At 41.4% G+C, this 18,731-nt stretch overlaps 1 protein-coding gene across 2 annotated transcripts in view; it reads right to left on the bottom strand.

The window, feature by feature from the left end:
• Positions 1 to 18,731, bottom strand: part of COL9A1 (collagen type IX alpha 1 chain) — a 169,076-nt gene that overhangs the window by 21,822 nt on the left and 128,523 nt on the right. For both annotated transcript variants that reach the window (XM_042446142.1, XM_042446143.1), the window contains exons 29-32: positions 9,750 to 9,803; positions 8,592 to 8,663; positions 290 to 325; positions 145 to 189 (exon numbers count right to left, since the gene is read on the bottom strand). In XM_042446142.1, coding sequence (XP_042302076.1) covers positions 145 to 189; positions 290 to 325; positions 8,592 to 8,663; positions 9,750 to 9,803 — 207 coding nt within the window. The remainder of the gene's footprint in view (positions 1 to 144; positions 190 to 289; positions 326 to 8,591; positions 8,664 to 9,749; positions 9,804 to 18,731) is intronic.

The following is an 18,731-nucleotide window of genomic DNA, read 5'->3' as shown; positions in this document are numbered from 1 at the left end:
GACATTTTGTAAAATTACTCAAATATCTCCACTTCAGTCATGTTAAATGCACATCATTTATATCCAAACCATCCATAAGCTATTTGCTCATGTTACCAGAAACAACATTTAGTTTCTTGGTTTTAAATTTGAGTGTGTTCTTACAAGGTCGCCTCTTTGTCCAGACTCTCCTTCTCCACCAGCAGCACCCTGTATAGTAATAACACACATATTATATATAGGCATCAGACACTTCAGAGCAATTTGCAATGTTGGGCAGCTAAAAGAGAATGTGAATATGTATACTCACCTGCTCTCCTTTAGGCCCTGGTTCACCAACTGAACCCTATGTGAAAATTAAAAATAATATATTCAAAAACTAAGCATCAATGAGGGTATAAATAGTAAAACAGCCTAAACAGCAAATCATAAGCTCAGATTCAGAAAGCAAGCAATATACTGTATGGTCTCAAAAGAAAGAATGCTGTCATTCCACATCTCACAGCACTGTTTAAATTTTAATTTATTAAAACCTTAATCAGTGCTTTATGATATGAATAAGAGCATCATTTATTTTCAGCCCGTGTATTTCTTGCTTTCTGAATCAATCAATCAATTTGGAATTTCTAATGGAAACACATATGTAGAATGTCTTCACCAAGATTCATGTTCTCACTACCTTCTAATGCAGATGGGCAGCATATATGAAAACATCATCCCCATTCAGTTCAAGAGAAAAGACAGTTCTAACTCTGGGCCCCTTTGTGAATCTGCAGCTGTCTTCTCTCTGTTGCAGTGACACTGGAAGCTCTTACTGAGTGGGTGAAAGCTTGGCGCAATGACTGGTTTGAGCTGATATAATGATGTCAACAGCATACTATAGGGATAACTGGTTTTCTTGTTCTTTTGGCTAATTATGAAATGTGACTAGTTTTCAGTATTTTCTTAGAGAACATCAAGAATACCCAAGAAAAAACAAGTTAAATAAATTTAACAAGAATGGAAGAAACAAGTATAAACTTAACAGTAATGAGAAAATGCCCTGCTACCTGAGCAAATCCCATGTTTCAGTCAGAGAAGCTTGTGGCTGCTAGTGAACCTAGTGACCGCTGCTGCTTCTGCTGCCCTCTCTGCTTACATCCAAGCTGACTATTTCAATTTGCATCGCTGCCATAAATGAATTACAGACTTCAACTTTAATTTAACAGAAACAGAAAAGGCATTGGTGATGTCATGGAAGGAGCAAAGCTTGAGATTAATGTCATTGTGCTTCTTTGTAAGGGGGTTTGGAGATGTCTCATTCACAGGGTGACCATGAATCGAGATTGACTCAAATGCAGCTATTAACAACAACAAGCTCCTCTGTTTAGCAATACTAAGATTTGAAGAACTGCTTCCTGCTGTGATTCCACATTCCCTTTCAGACTTCAAATTACATCCAGACAGAAAAGTCAGGAAAACTCTAGCTCTAAAGTCATTTGAAGAGATTCCACAAAGGACTTCACACAGAACCAAGAATGCAGGCTGAGGTCTTTGGGCACTGTAGTATCACAACCTACATCAACAGAGTTAAAGGTGAAGCTGGCAGCAGCAGAGGTGGGAAACAGATAAAAAGGCATCAGTAGTAATAGTGAGAGCAGAAGGCTGCAGGCTCAGTGCTAATTGTTTCCCGAATTCCCAAACTCTATAGAGACAAGGCGGCACAGGAGCCTGGTTTAGACAGTCACATATGCCATGTGGCAATTCTTCTGGGCAGCCTTCCCAGGTGATTGTGGCTCCATTGACTTATATAAAGTGGCAAGATCAAGGTTTCTCTTTTTATTTATTTTTTGTTTATCCATGGAAGTGGAGGGTTGATGGTATTTATGTCATCAGGATTGGTTTCCTGACTTCTCAAGATACAGATAATGAAATGTGATATCTGTGAATGTCACCTGCCTTACTCAGTGGATAAAGCTTTCTCATCATTTCCTATTCAGTATTGACACTAGCTTTCCCTGCTAAATTTGCTGATCCACAATGGAAACAAAGGGCTCATTCCCACTGGCGGAATAACCCACGTTCCAATTCCACTCCGCCCCACTATGTCAATCAATTCCCAAAGGTCCCTCATTCTCACTATGGAAAGGGATCCTTTGTGGAAACGTTTTTGGTTTTTTTCTATTGTCGTTCCCATTTGCGCCGCATTAAAATCCTGTGTCTGTCTTCACGGCAGCCCCCCTCCTCCTCTGCTTTGTGGGGCCCCTTCGAAGCTGAAGCCCTTCACCTGCACCCTGGAGTCCCTCCGCGGCCCTCCTCCTCCACTGACCCCGCTCACCCGAGCCCTTCAAGGCAGTGCTTGCCTCTGGGAGTGTGCCTGCACTCCGGCCACTACTGGGAGCCTGCCCAAGCTGCCTGCTGAAACCAAATGTTGCTCGTTGGATTGCTCCTGCCCAGTATATATTTTGGGTGTAGCTCAGGGAGGCTCTTGGTGACAGGTAAGAGCAACCTTCAGGGTGTGCTTCCATGGGTAGGCTCGGCCCGGGGGGGTCTCAGAGCGGTTTTTGGGGTGCGATCTGGTCCTTCGGGGGCTTTGGGGCTTCTCTGAGGCGCTGCATTTGGAGCGCAGCCTGAGAAGGCTCCCAGTAGCAGCTGGAGTGCAGAGCACTCCTGAGAACAGGTGTGGCCTTCTTGGGGCCTGGACAGCTGATGGGAGGCAATCTGAGCCCGAGAGGATTAGGGCTCACTCCAGGGGGGGGCAGTGTTTGCAGTGCCTAGCATCGCCAGGAGGCCACCTTGGATCTCGACTGTTGGGAATGTTTCAGGCACGCAAAACGCAGTGCCAGCAGAGAAGCCTGGCACTACAAAAGGGGAGCAGCACCAGCACCGGCTTCCCTGGGGTCTCCCCAGGGGGCTCCCTAATGGAGGAGGAGGAGGAGGAGGCAGCAGTGTCCACTACCAGCTCTCAGAGGCTGGAATGGAGACCAAGCACAAGAACCTGGGTCGACTAAGGACCACTTTATTGACCTATTAAACTATTTAACTAATTTAAACTCTATGATAAGCAACCTGGTGAGGGAACAACTGAGGCAGAAGGTCTCTATTAGACACCCTCCTCAGCTTCCCCCAAGGGAACACCAGAGCCCCAAAGAGAACCCTAATACCTGGGTTATTCCCTGGCAGCCCTAATGGAAGGCAAACCCAGGAATTCCTCCTCTATGTCAGAAAACTTAAAGCAAAGGTACAGCTCCTGTACCAGCCCTAAGGGTAGTGTGCTTCCTCAACCCCTTAGTCCCATGACCTAAAGAGCCCACTCCAGAAGCTATCCCTTCACCAAAATGGATGTCATGGGTGTTAACAGTAATTGTACTCCCCCCCCACACACACACACAACTTGCCAAGTGAACACCTGTTTTCAAACCCATCAAGCCAACTGGCAGTTCCCTAAGACATAATGTAGAGCAGACAAAAGTCAATGGAAAAGAGGGGGAAAATCCTGCCTGGCCCAGAAGCGAACAGCAACACTTACACTGCACCAGATCCAAATTGGAAGCAGAGGGACAGATAGAGCCTAATAAAACCTGTGGCTCCATCTCCTCAAGCTCAATGCCACAGCACTATGTGCCATGCCCTCTTACTATGTCTCCCTCCCCTTGGGCCCAGCAAAATCAATTCCTCCCCAGAGCACTATGTCCCACTCTGTCTTGCTATTATTAAAGGCAAGGCCTTCTATCCATGAAAGTTCTGTTTCTATAAGGCAGAGCAGAAAGGCTTCCATTAATGTTCTGTTTTTGTATTACAATAAATGCTTGCATTTTAACAGTGTTGAAAGGCTAACACTAAACCAAACAATGAACATAATCTTAAATTAGAATTTTAACTAAGGCTGCACATCTAAACATAATGCCATACTCTACTGATTAAAATACTGTAAATTAATTCTGAATAAGTATGTTACAAATTAGAGTGTTGGTATGAAACGGTCAGATGTTTCTGTTTAATATGTGAGTTTTCTCTCTATTAATCTACTTCCCTTGTCTTTGACACACCTATTCGCTATCCCCTCCCACCCCCTCTCTCTCTATGTGTGTGTGTGTGTGTGTGTGTGTGTGTGTGCGCGTGTGCATAGTTGTGTTCCAAAGTGAAGGAGTGTTTCAAAGCTTTTTGGAGTATCAAAGATACAGATGCTCCTCCAGTACTATTTCATCTATACTTCCTATGTCTCTTGATTTCATGCACAGCAGTACACCTGCTAAACAGCAATAAGTAATAAATTTAGGGCAGAAATAGCAACAGAAGCAAGCAAAATAAAAATATTCAGTACTTCATACCACCTGGAGGCTTGGGTTGCCTTTTCACTGCAATACAAGAAATTCAGGCAGGATTGCTAGAAAAAGCACACACTTTTCTCAACTTTATGCCTATTAGTTGTGTATGCACAATGGTCCCAGTATTGTCTCAGTAGTGATGATGGTAATAGATGAAACATTCTTCACCCCTATCCTCTGATCTTTCACAGCTACCTTTGCCACTGGACTCCAATGACTTCTCAAAAGATTGGGGAAATCCTGGGAAGGATCCCCTAAATAGATCAGAACAACTTGAAACCCCATCTCTCAGAACAGTGGCATCCCTTCACCGAATGTTACTCAGTGCGAGGGTGGGGGCTGGGTCTTCCAGGAGGAAGGTCTTCCAGGGAAGGTCTATGCTTCCTAGCCCCATGCCGCACCATCCAAGGTTGTGCGGGAGGGAGTGTGCAGGGCAGCACTGGGGATGGGAGTGTGGGAGGATCTGGTGCAGTTGTGTGGGATTGCATGTGGGGGAGGTGGGAATGGCATGGAGATAGATGTTAAAGTATAGAGTGTATGAAAATGTTCAGATGTAACAAACTTGGAAATGGTCATTTACTTTGCAGAAGCCTAGAATTGGCTGCAGCTGGAACTCAAACCAGCAGGTGATGTCCAAGGTCACAGTGTGTGCCAGAGAGCACATATCAATATGTAAATATACTGTTTCATCTTTGCAAAGGGTAATATATTCCAAGATGCACAGGAACTTGTACGGGAAAGGGCTGGGTAAGGTGGCAGCATGGCAAATGTGTATATAAGCCCAGATGTCCATTTGTACAGTTTTGTTTGGGGTTTGTAGTTGGTGGATGGTGTTGGTAATTGTTCTCGCGTGTGTCTTTGCGACAAATAAACAAACTGCCTCTTTGGAGATAAGCCAGGCTTCGGTGTGCCTTTTATCTGGCAGCTGTTTTCCTGGCATGCTCCAACAGCTTGCCAGTTGATTATCTTCACACAAGGCTTCCAAGTTTACTCTGTGCGCTCACGTTTGCATCAACACGCATGTGGGGGAGCATGGGAATGGTGTAGAGGGTGGAAGATTATATGGGGATGGTGCAGGGGGTCATGGAGGAGGGTCCAACCAGATGTCACCCCCTTTCTGGGGTGTCACCCAGTGCGGGCCACGCCACTGCACCTCCTTAATAACGCCACTGTCTGAGAAGAAGCCTACAGTTTCCCAAAAAGGCAATGGTCACACAAATGTCCACATTTAACACTCAGATTACAAGGCTTCAGTGCTGATAAACCTCTGGCATTTTCTCTAGACCAGTGCTGCCCTTGTTCCTGATTCATCTATAGAATAGCAGTTGTTGGTCTTGATGTGCAGTCAATGGACTCTGAGAACTGAATATTATGATTAATCTCAACAAGAGAAGAGTCATTGAATCAATGGAAATCACATAAATGTTGACTTTCCAAGTCAACATTGATTCAGTGGGTCTACTTTAGTTGGGACTAACAATAGCATGATGGGAATTATGCAATGTGTACCCAAAAGATAGGAACACTGGAGGCTGGAGGCTGATGACCTCAAGAGGGTAACACAGTACCCAACCCTGCACAAAATGATTGAGGCCTGAATCAGCTTCTTTGTCCCCTACCAGGATTCTGACCTTGCCTCAGGTCTCTGTTGTTTTAGGAAGAGACTTATTGTTCTCTAAAATTTTGAAGCTGCAATGGATCAGAGCAGCAGGGTGCTGCCACAGACACCACCACACAGTCTTATGGACCTGTGTGGGAAGGGGGCATCAAGTATTCATATAGCTTCATGGATGCTTAGAAGGGGCTGTGATAGCAACCATGTCATTCTGAAAGTGTTTCAACGTTAACAAGTCATGTCTGAAGCAGGCCCTAATGAAAAAAACATTAAAGTACACCCCCACAGGAACAGAGGGGTATGGAGTGTACTTATAGACAGGAGTATATTAAAGTGCTATCTCCCCTCGTGCATGCACACACCAGCTGTTCTTGTTCCTATATTCCAGATAAAATGCATCAAGCACAATGTGGTAATAACATAAGGCATAAGCCACTCATAAGACCAGATTCCTCATGTGGCTCACTCTCGTGCAAGTGACTAGAAGAAGCCCTTGGACAAAGTAAGCTGAAATGGGGGTGGACCAGATTTATAAATGCTCCTTTTTTCGGATCAGACCTTCCAGACCTTCCAAAGGCAAGATTAGAACCTCACTGGCATGCTGACTTTGGGGCTGTGGGAGTGGCAGTCTAAAAAGTAACTTTCTAAAGGGTCTTGATGCAGCAGTTACACTTTTCCATGCAGCTCTCCAGCGATGCTGTTCTCTTTGATCAAAAGAGCAAAGGATTATGCCCTTCCATTTCAATCAGAAATATTTTCATTCAGTGAAATAAACATTGCATGCAAGTGTTCTCCAGAAGAATTCTAAGCCTCTGATTCAGTGCCAGAATCCTGCAGGAATAATTCCCATTAATGTTCTCTATTCGTTTTGGGAAGGCACATGGATAGATAAGCATCTCAAAATTAGAAATAAGTTTCTATACACGTCCCTCCACATTTTCTGGGGCTAGGGGCAATGTGAATTTCCCTAACATTCACATTTCCATGAATGTGGAAAAACCACAAAAACACTCTGTTTTTACCTGAGAGAACACCTCTCTAGGAATCTCTAGGTCCTCCAGTGCAACTCTTTGGTGAACATCTGCCAGACACTGACCATAGAATTGCACTGGAGGAGCTACAAATGCCTAGTGGAGTGTTCTCTCTAGGAATCTCTAGGTCCTTCAGTGTGACTTTTGGTTAAAGTTGACCATAGAGTTGCACTGAAGACCCTAGATCAGGGGTAGGCAACCTTTTTGAGCCGGGGGCCGAAGCCAATAAATAAATAAATAAAATTTAAAAATTAAATATATAAATAAACCAGGACAAATGTAGGACAAAATTTTCAAATGGAAGACACTTTTTAAAAAAAATGGAGGACATGTGAAAAAATTTGCTGATTTTTAAAAAAATGTTAATATAAATGCATGTTTCTGAGGCTTCTATAGACAATTGCCCCCCAAAGGCCCCGGCAGCAATCGGCGGCAGGACCAGGCTGGGGCCGGTCCCAAGGCCTCGCCGGGCCACATCCGGCCCGTGGGCCGCAGGTTGCCTATCCCTGCCCTAGATACTTGCACAGAGAACATATTAATAAATCCATGACAAATCAAATTTTCAGAAGTCAAAGCAGCAAGGGGATGAGTGTACTTTAAACAGAAATAAGCCTATACTAGTACTGCAGATATTACAGCTGCACAAAAGTGTTCTCCACCAGCATGAGGCAAATGACAAAGACTGCTTACTATTTGTCCTCCCTTGGGAATAAACCTGTTCTAACTCTTTGGAAATGATTCCTTTGAAATTCCAAAGCACTTTGCCAACAAAGCAGAATAGCAAAGCCATAACACTGAATGTTGCTGGTCAGAGAATCAAATATACCCGCAGGACAGACCTAACAAAAAGTTTTAAGAGAGCAACAGCCCAAGCTGAGAAATCTTCCCAGAGATAACATATTCCTTTGATTATTGAGGCAGGCCTAAGATCCTTCCAGACATGACTTATTAAGCAACCAGCTACTGTGACTTTGAAAGCAGTCATCTAAAATTATCTGGGCATGAGCAGGAGGTGGAGACATGCATCTCTTTTGAAGGCTGGAGTCATAAGGGAAGGAGAGACTTCCGTGGCACACAAGCAAAGGAAAACAGGCTAGTGTCCACACAGAAATAACCATGAAAAATCTCAGCAACAAACCAAATGGTAGCAATATGGAAGAAGAAGGACTGGAGTATACAGTATGGAAGAAAAAGGACTAGAGTCCAAAGGATTTGTTAATTTGTTAAGATGAAAATGGGCAAAAACAAGATGAAAGAATTCTCCTGTTGGACTGGACAGTTAAATCGGGCATCCTAATTTTCTTTTCTTTTCTTTTCTTTTCTTTTCTTTTCTTTCTTTTCATTGGGGGGGGGTGTTCAGATGTACAAGGATGGAAAAGGGGGCATACTGTAAATTATATAAGTGTTACAAACTTTTCAGTAAAGATTTTTAAGATTTTAATTTTTTTTTTAAGTATGGGAGGGAATTTTATTTTTTACACAACTTTCAGGGTCCCTAAAACAGAAAGCTACACCCAATAGTTACTTGGTTAGTTTTATTTTTTTTCCCTTAGGTAGATTCAACTACAGTATTTGGTGTGAAGCAAATATTTGGAAACCTCTCCTTCATGGAAATAGTTATAATAAAGTAATTCCTTTTGACAAAAAGAGGATGCTTACCCTGTCACCTCTTGGACCAGGCAATCCTGGTGGTCCGGGTAAACCTGGGAGGCCGAGGTCACCATCAGCACCCTAAGGGGGAAAAAATCAAACATGGCATGATCTCAAGGTTATTTTTGACTGAAAAAAAGTGATAGCTGATAAAGACAGACAGCCCCTAATACACATGTTATACCTTTCCTATAATGAGTAGCAGGGAGACAGTGTGGTGTAGTAGTTGGAATGTCAGACTAAGATTCTGGGGAACAGTTTAAATCCTCACTCGGCCATGGAAACCCAATGGGTAACCTTAGGCAAGCTTTAGGTATGTGGTATTTTACTAATTTCATTCTCAAAGGAAGTAATGACCATTTTTTTATACTTTTCTTCCTGCTGCAAGAAACTTTTCACAGTTTGAGACTTATTCAAGAAAAAAAAATTGTGTGTGATATTTTTGTGCAGAAAACAGCATTTTCTGTAAAGGAAACATATCTTTTGTCCAGAAAATAATATTTGTGCACATAAATGTTATTTTCTGTGCAAAAAATAAATATTGGTTCTCGTGAAACAGCATTTTTGAGACTTCTAATCCACCTTCTAAAAAGGAGTGTGGTTTACAGGGGGAAGGCCAGGGTAAGAGATGTAGTCCATCAGCCCTGTGGTGTGAGCATTCCTCATTCCTTCCTAACAGAGAACTCTTTCAGGCCCCAAATATTGAGACTTCTTTTGTAGCACAGACCATGCAAATGATGTTCAACTCATTTCAAAGAAGGCATTTATGTTCACTAGTTATTAACATCAGGTAGCTGCTAGCAAAAAAGTGAGGGAAATGGCTTTTTTAGCATTCCTTCTTCTACTTTTGTTGATTAATAACACAAACAACAGCTAACATCTCTTAAGGCAGTACACAAAGTAATGCTCCCCCCCTTCCCCCTTCTAAACAGTAATGCCTAAAAATGCCTAAAGTGCTCCCAATGGAGCTCTATGGAATTGAAATAACAAAATGCAATTTTAGTAGTGGCACATGATGAAACGAGGAAAGCCAACAATGAATCTATTCATGCTTCCATCTTTACCATCTTGCATAAATGAATAGGCTGCTACTCATCTGGAGAGGAGCCATAGGTTCTTGGAAAAATAAACATATAAACTGGGTAGAAACTGAGATTGGCTACTCACCATTTTACCTGGTGGACCCGGAGGACCAGATGGACCTGGCTCACCTCTGCTACCCTTTTATGAAGGAAAAAGACATTACTAAAAATATAGGAACTTTTTTTCTGAAAGCAGTATTAACTGCCGTTTATTTTTTTACTTTTAAATGTTGATTCTAACATTCTCCTAACAGGAAAACAAAAGCAAAAGGCACAGTAAGAACCCCAACCCCTAAAAGCAAAGTCCTAGATTAAAGAACATAGTTTTTAAAACTATAATTGGACTTTATCATTAAAATCCAGCCCACCTATTCTATAAAAGAAATATACACAATCACATACATACACATGCATCTGAGGAAGTAGACTTAAGTCTACGGAAGCTCATGCTGCCAACTTCTTTCTTTCAGTTATTCTCAAAGGTGCTACAAGAGCTCTCTACATACTGATTCTATAGTCTAACACAGCTATATCTTTTAATTCTATACATACATACAGTTCTCAGCAACTAAAAAAAGGGAGAAACCAAAATATTTTGCTAACATATTAAAGAGGGTTGGTTAATCACTCTAATAGATAGATAGACAGATAAACTAAACCATTTTGAACCCATTACAAATTAGTCTGATGTACTGTTTGTGTTTATAGGATTCATACAAAACAGTGGGATTATGACATGAAAAGTTTACTACAGGTTAAACGCCGGCAAAACGCATCACTGAAGCATCCCCTCGTCTCTCCCATCAGCAAAGCATTTGCGGAGCAGCCATTTCTTCAATAGGAAGAACTTCCCTTATGAAAAAATGGCTGCTCTGTGAATGTTTTGAGTATGGGAGAGGAGAGGGTACGCTTCAATGACGCTTCAGAAGCACGATCAGTTATCACACCTTCACACTTCTGGAGTGCTTTGCTGGAGTTTAAGCTTGGGTGTGATAATCCCCATAGAGTTCAGGGGACGCTCATGGGCCACTGAGTCTAACGCCCTGCTCAATGCAGGATCTCAAGCTAGAGCACCCCCAGAAAGTAGCAACTCAGCCTCTTTTTGAAGATGTCCAGAGAAAGGGACCCCACCACTTCTCTGGGCAATTGGTTCCACTGTCAAACTGCTCTTATTGTCAAGAAATTGCTTGTAATGTTCAATCAAAATCCATCTTCCTGTAGCTTCAGAGCATTAGACCATACCCACTAGGGCAGCAGAGACTAGGTCTACCCATCCTCTCCATCACAGCCTATTTACAGAGTGAAATCATATCACCTCTGAGTCTTCTCTTCACCAAGCTGAACAAGTCCAGCTCCTCCTGCCTATCCTGATGTGTTTTGTTCTTCATTCCTCATCATCCTTGGTGCCCTTCTCCGAACCTGCTCCAACTTGTCTATATGCTTCTTAAAATGAGACATGCAGAATCAAGAGACTTGGGAGACTTTGGGACTGATGGAGAGATAGTGGTAATGCGTGTTTCACCATCCTGTTCTGCTACTTTCTAATGGCTATTTTACCTGACTCTGAAAATTACTGAATGAGTGGAGAGGATCAGTATGTTGTTCTGATTGGCCATCAATAGTAATTTGAACATGGATATACACCATTGCATTGAGTTTCCATAACAGCACTAAAAATCCCTACCACCTCTGACTGCCTAGACCCTGAAAGGGTTACTTTTGAGGCCACAACTTCTAGTTTCCCCCAGGTCATCATTTTGGGATTCTGGAGTTGTAGACCAAAAAAGTATTTTTTCCATGCTCTGGATACAACACTTCTCCACATGCTATGTAAGAATCAAGATAGTTGATATGTCAAACTACTGTGTTTTCTAGTTGACGTTGGGAACAGCTACTGGACAGACACTATTCAGTGAGTTTCTATTTGGGATCCTTAACAGAGATACAGATTAAGAGACATTTTTCTTTACTATTCATCCTTGAATGTAGCCTGGCTCTTCATTTTACTTAAATGGTTGCTGGTCAGTTTGTTTCTTCTATTGCAAATAAATTGTGGTTCTCAAAATTTCAGAAGATCACAGAACTCTTTTGAGTGCAAAATCTGCATTTCCTCACCAGGATATCTTGCTGAATTTGTTTCTAAATACAGTAAAATATTCTTCACACTGAGACTTTAACTGCAGCATTTGGGAACTTTATGAACAAAAAAGCCCATACAGCATTTAACAAACCAATAATATGCTTATTAATACTTAATTGTATCATTTTTAAAGATAATTTATCAGCCAGTTACATGAACAGTTACACAATCAGAGGAAAATGAGGCAGGATAAGAACTAAATTGGCATAAAACACAATAGATAATCTCAGTTCACACTTTTAGTACATGTCCTGGTAAGAAAACAGAATTCACAATGCAACAATGAGCCTACACAAAAGCCTACCCCAAAAATACATTTTATACCACATCTCAAAATTGCCTGAAATCACTTTTCATACAAGGCATAGCTTGGAACCTTATTGAAAAAGAATTAGATATCCTGGAGGAAGGGATGACAAGAATTCAGAACTGAGATACGTTTCCTATTGCTGCTTTTAGAAAATTATTCTTTTTGCATGAGAAAAGACTTTTCCAAATGACATACACACACAAAATATTGTGACCTGGAAATTTCATTAATCTTCTCCATAGTTTAACTGCATTTAGCAACTCCTGTAACATTACTACACATATCTCTGGACTCCAGAATCATGCGAAACTGATAAAAATTAGAATAACACAGAAATCCATTTAATTCCATATGTGTTTGCTTTGAAGTAGGTTCTACTATGGTTTGTTGGTTTGTTTTTTAAAAAGCAAAGTTTACTGCCAAGTAAGTGCTTCTAGGATCACAGCCATGTGATACACAACCCAGAGGGGCTATATCTGGGTAGTGTAAAATTGAAACAATTAATTTTCATTCAAATTATTTTGTGTGGGGAAATAAAGATACTCAGACAATACCAGGTTCTTTAAACCAATTGCAGTATTCTGAATCTGGTGTTTCAATAGTACTGAAATAAAGAAGGAAATCTCCTTTTGTAATGTTGTGGATTATGCAGACTTAGGCTAACAATACATTGGTTTAGCATGGACCAAACCAACCTGGAACAAGCTGCAGTTGTGCATGCCTCTCTCTCACGCGCGCGTAACTTGTGATTCTTTCCTATTTTGCGTTAAACAATAGCTTGTCACTATCCTAGATCATGGTTTGCATTTACTCTAGTGCAAGCACAAACCATAATGTATTGGTTTAGATGTACTGTAATGGCAAAAGACTGTTGGACACAAACCAGAGAGGAAATCACAGTCCTCATAAAGAGGACTGATTGTGCAACCAGATTCCAGTTGAATGCACTACTCACATAATGTCAGTTACATGAACAGTTGCCTTATTTTCCAGGATCATGTAGCTGGCAAGGTAGCCAATGATGGTAGCAGCAGAGGAAGGCTTCCAGCTCCAAGAATTTTTATTTCTGCAATGCCTGGTTTTGGCAGGGGGTATCTTCAGAGGAAGATGATCTGGCATGAAGAAATAATTGTTCTGTGGTCCAGAAGACTGTGGAAGTCAGGTTTCCCAGAGAACCTTGAATATGAGGACTCCTCACTGCCCTATGCCAGAAGGTAGGCTGGCAGCTTTCCCTGCCCAAAAATGACTTAATATTTTTCCTTTCCTTCTGCTGCACCTTTGGCTTGCCGCTGTCCTCCCATCACCCCCATCAGTGTAGTTACACTGGCATAGTTACCAGGATCTCAACCATTGAACCCTAGCTCTGTTTCAGCAGTTTCATTCAGTAGCATCAATTTGTGATTTCACATTACATCAGAATTTAGCCACTGATTTCTGACTGAAACATATGTTCTTCAAGTGTTAAAGGTTTTCATGCAGCTTCAGTGAGTAAACACACACACACACAGACATGTGTTTTTGGTTTTTTGTTGTTGTTTGTTGTTTGTTTGTTTTGCAAAGAGATGTGCTGCATTACCATGCTCATGTGAACTCAACCAAACTCAAGGATTTGTTATGTTGTTGGGGATCTGAATCATCATTTGAGTCTACTGAATATTGTGTTTGACCAGCTGCATGGTACTGGGACTAGTCTAGATATGGATTCTGGTCAGAAACACCCCACCCCAAGAAGGTCGTAAAATAAGATACAATTCACACATTTGGTCTTAAGATTATAAAGTTAATATATAGTGAATTTTGCATCTTATTTCCATTCTGAGAAAGAACAGAAACAAAATCTGGGACTTTCTGGTCTTTTTCTTTAGTCTGGGTGTGCCCCAAGTTGCTTTTTTAGGGAGAGACCTCTCATGTGTTACAGAAGTACAGGATTCAGTTGTCTGCATTCACAGTTTAAAAAGAAAAGAACAAAAGTAAGTAGTGGCAGATCAGAGAATTGCTTTAGACCTGCTGCAAATCATGATCAGCAGAGCTAAGCACAATGGGCCATTGTGTCCAACTCAATACACAGCATCTGCTTTCGATCACTACATGTCTTACCAAATGACATTATCCTGATCATGTCTGACACTTTGAAATTCATAAACTGATACCATAGAGCAATTTAACACAATGGCAAGTTTTTTTAAAAAAAGTTTTAAACCACAAATGAAGTGTGATATTAATATAAAACCATATCCATAATGTGTTTAAGGTAAATATTGCACTCAACCAGCCAAAGAATTAGGAACTAAAGTAAGACATGCTATAGCATTATGCAATGAAAAGCCTATTGTAATGTTTTTATAAAAGAGAACAAACCATATCCTTTACTTTGTCTTTTAAAAATAGAAAAAGAAATATTGTTATCAATTAAAAAATAAGAAAGGCTCATACTTCAGATGTGTTACTTTTAAAAATGGAAGCAGAGATTTGTTTCCCCCAAGAACAATCAACCTATTTTACTGTAAGAAAATACAATGGACCCTTGTTATACGCTGGGGTTTGGTTCCAAGATCCCCCGTGTATAACAAAATCCGCGTATGCTCAAGTCCCATTAAATATAATGACATAGCAAAATGGTGTCCCTAATAAAAAATGGAACATCAAGGTAAATTTATACTTTTTTGGAACATTTTCAAACCGTGTATGCTTAAATCCGTGTATAAAATATCCGTGTATAAGAAGGGCCGACTGTACACATTTGCATAGATGACAATCTAATTCATCTTAATTTGCAAATAAAATGATAGCCAGCCTAATGTTAGAGGTGCCTGCAAATGGTGACTCTTGCAGATGAACTTGTACTACTGCAAGATTATTGGTATCCCATTGTCTATGAAGGCCTGGTGTTTGCCATGTGGGCCCTTGTCTTGGCATGTTATTCACTCTGTGATGATGAACCTATGGCACGTGTGCCACGGGTGTCACGGAACACCATTTCGCCAGGCACGAGCCGAGAGAAGGAGGAACAGGCATGTGCATGCCCGTTCTTCCTCCTCCTCTCTGCCTTTTCTTGGCCTCCAGGTGTCTCTCCAAGAAACTGGAAGCCAGAAAATGGTGCTAGGGAAAAGAAGACAGAGGCGTGCACCTCTGACTCCACCTCCTAGCCCTCTGCCCGTCTCTCCCAGACAGTTGGAGGCCAGGAAAAAGGCAGAGGGAGAAGGAGCAAACAGCGCGTGCCAGTTGCTCCTCCCCAAAGACCTTTCCTGGCCTTCAAGTGTTTCCAGAGAGGCACTTGGAGGGCAGACAAGGTCCATGGGGATGAGGGGAGGATGAGTGCCCAGCCCCCTTCCTCCCCACTTACCCTTTCTGTCCTCCAAACATCTACAGAGAGGCATTTGGAGGGCAGGCATTTGGAGTCCCCCTGTGGGGACGAGGGGAGGGTGAGTGTTCAGTCCCCTTCCTCCCCACTTGCCTTTCTCAGCCCTCCAGCTGTCTTTCAGAGATAGGTGGAGGCCTGGGGAGGGGCATGAGGAGGAGGAGCGACTGTGCGCTTCTGTCGCTCCCCCTTCTGAGCCTTCCCTGGCTTCTAGCTGTATCTTAGAGACAGCTGGAAGCCGGAGAAAGAGTGGGGGAGAAGTCCCACCCCAGAAGCCCCACCTGTGGAGAACAGAAGCCCCACCTCCAGGGACAGAAGCCCTGCCCCCTGACATTCGGCTCTCGCCTCTGGAGATCGAAGCCCCGCCCCTGGCAAGCGGATCTTAAAAAGTTCACCATCACTAGCATAGGCCTTAAGTCTTTTCAGGTGTGTGTGTGTGTGTGTGTGTTTCATCAACTTCAGCCTCCACCCGCCCTATATCCTGAAGCACACTCAAAGATTTCCCCTAGCCGTGAGCGGATATGCAGAGCGGAGGTCACCGAAACTTGTGATGAACAGTTCCCAATCTATTAAGTGATCTCGGTTTAACTCACAGATGAAAAATCCCAGCACTATCTTTAGTCTATCTTCTACTCTCTGTGATCCATGACCATCAAGATGAGAAGTAATGGAAATATTCAACAGTGATGTCTGCTGTCTTTTTGCTGGTAGAACATGATTATCAGAGGATAATTTGGCACTCATGTTTTCAAAACAAAACTCTTAATTTGCAATAGCAGTAGCAATGAGGATGGACGTTCTTGTCAACATAAGCAGAACTATGCCCAGTGCTGCTGTTCCAACATCTCCAACAACTTCAAAATCCACACTTGCCTTGTGCAAGATGATGAATTGCAGAACTGTCTAGGGCTATTCCGCTGTCCTCAGGTGCTTTGCCAGTACATTGTGTTCAATTGTAAATTGTAACACCCTCATTTGTAATACTGCACTAGTTCAGAGGTTCAGTCTTATTCATTTTCTTTTCCCCTTCTTGAACAGCAGATCATGTAATTACCCTGACAAAACTATTGCAATCAATGAAGCCACATCAAATTAATGAAGAGCAGATGTATCATGTTACCATTTCTGTCAAAGAAACACATCCAGTCTAAATCTCTAACCTTCCATACTCTAACCTGGATTTATCAAACTCAATAGGACCTAATTTTGAAAAAATCTGCAAAGGATTGGGCCTCAAGACCTTACATTAATTTACAGTATGGCCCTTGTATCCTTGGGGGATACATTCCTGGACTTTCCATGGAAATGCAAAACCATGCATAATTGAAATGAATGAAATGAAACTGTAAACCTTATTGAAATTAATGATTTCTGGTAAAAGTTGGGCACAGTTGGGTTGGAGGACTCAGGAATTCCTAGAGAGAACAGCTCTCTAAGCATTACTAGGTATACCAGCATGACTCTATGGTCAACTGTGTAAATCGACAATGCTATATAAAGTATAATAATAATGATGATGATAACAACAACTTCCACTATAAGCATACCATAGAATTGGACTGTAGTCTCTAGAAAATGCTTAAAGAACATTTTTTTCAGAAGGGGGTAAGTGAAACTGTGACACTGGTCCCATGGGTTGTATTGTTCTTACTTGGGAATATATTTCATTTAAACAAGAACTTTCTTCCAAATAGAAATGGCTGAGACCGATCTGGAAGCTGGATAGCCTCTTTTTTTAAAAAAAATCCACAACGTTTTTCACTAAAAGTATGCTTAAACGGAATTGTGAAATGTTTTGCACTTCCATCAACTTATACATAACATGAAAAATATTTATTAGAGGTGGAAAAATTACTTTTGGGGAACAAAACATCCCCTAGTATGGCCATTAGATAGTTGGAGGAATCTGGAAACTGCAGCAACTTTTCCAACTTCCAATTAGATGCCTAGGTGGCTATTTGTTGCTGGATGAATAGACAATGTGGGGGGAAAGAACCAGCGTTTAATCTGAATACCTTGTGCCCAGCATTTGCAGTTGGGGTTCTGAAAATTAACACAGTTTGACAGACCTGTTTTCTATGGGCTGATGGTTTTATAAAATCCTACTTGCATTTATGGGATTAAAAACATAGTTTAGAAGATTATCTTGCATTATCTGGTTAGAAAACTACTCAGTACTTTTAATTAACCTCCAAAAAAAGATCCTTGCAGACATAAATAGAGAATGGGGAGGGTTGGAGAGCAATTATATCAAAATGAGTCTTGCACACACAAAGCCTCCATTAATTGGTGATTCCTGTAGATAAATTAGAGCATATCTGAAGAAATATTAAACTGTTTTGTTACCAGAAAGAGCTTAAGAGGAAAGGGGGAAATGAGTGAATATTTCTTTATAAAGCTCATTGGTTCTCTACAGTACCTACTTCTTTATGGATCGCTCCATGCCAAAGCTTGGGAAAATTACAATTCCCTAATTTCCCAACTGAAATGGCTCCATGCTGGCTTGGGGATTCTGGGAAGTGTAGTCCAAAATTTAATTTTTCAAAATCTGCATGAGTTTTTCAGAAGGGTGGGAGCAACAATCCCTGGCCCCCAAAACATTATCCCAGTGGGTTGGAGCCAGATTTAAATTTATCATACCCTTCTTTCACATACCCTTTTCTCTATTTGGAATTAGAAGAATCCCTGCTGCAGGCCAGTACTAAGTATTTTATCAAGAAGTAAGATAATATGAGCCTTTTTGTAAAGCTGTTATGCTATTAGTACTCGTGTGGTGGCTACATTAGAATTCAAGCCTCAATAGTACAACCAAAAAGCCAATTCATTAGAAAAACATTTAATCCCAGGATTTGATATATAAAGAGAGGGGAGAAATATCCTGAAAAATGAGAAAGAAGCTTTGGAAAAATGTATGTCTACCTCAAGGACTGCCTACTTTCAATTGAACCTTGTGTGTCTTAAGATCATTTGGTGAGTCTCTATCCCCCACTAAGTTTTGCCAAGTGGGCTAAAGGAAAATATGACATTTATTTATTTATTTATTTACTCTTTATCCCCAGTAATGCAATACCTTCCATACTTGGCACCATTACTCATGACCTTTCAACAAGAGGAAAAAACATTTCTATCCACCCCAGCAATCTGACTCAGTATGCTAGGACATTTTATTGCTCCAGTTTTATTGGCATGTTATTGATGTCTTATCCAACTTTATTGTTTTCTGTTGTTGTGGTTTAAATGTCATATATTTGATTATACA

This window comes from Sceloporus undulatus, chromosome 1 (genome assembly GCF_019175285.1).
Source record: "Sceloporus undulatus isolate JIND9_A2432 ecotype Alabama chromosome 1, SceUnd_v1.1, whole genome shotgun sequence".
NCBI lineage: Eukaryota > Metazoa > Chordata > Lepidosauria > Squamata > Phrynosomatidae > Sceloporus > Sceloporus undulatus.
This window is presented reverse-complemented; position numbering and strand designations above follow the sequence as displayed.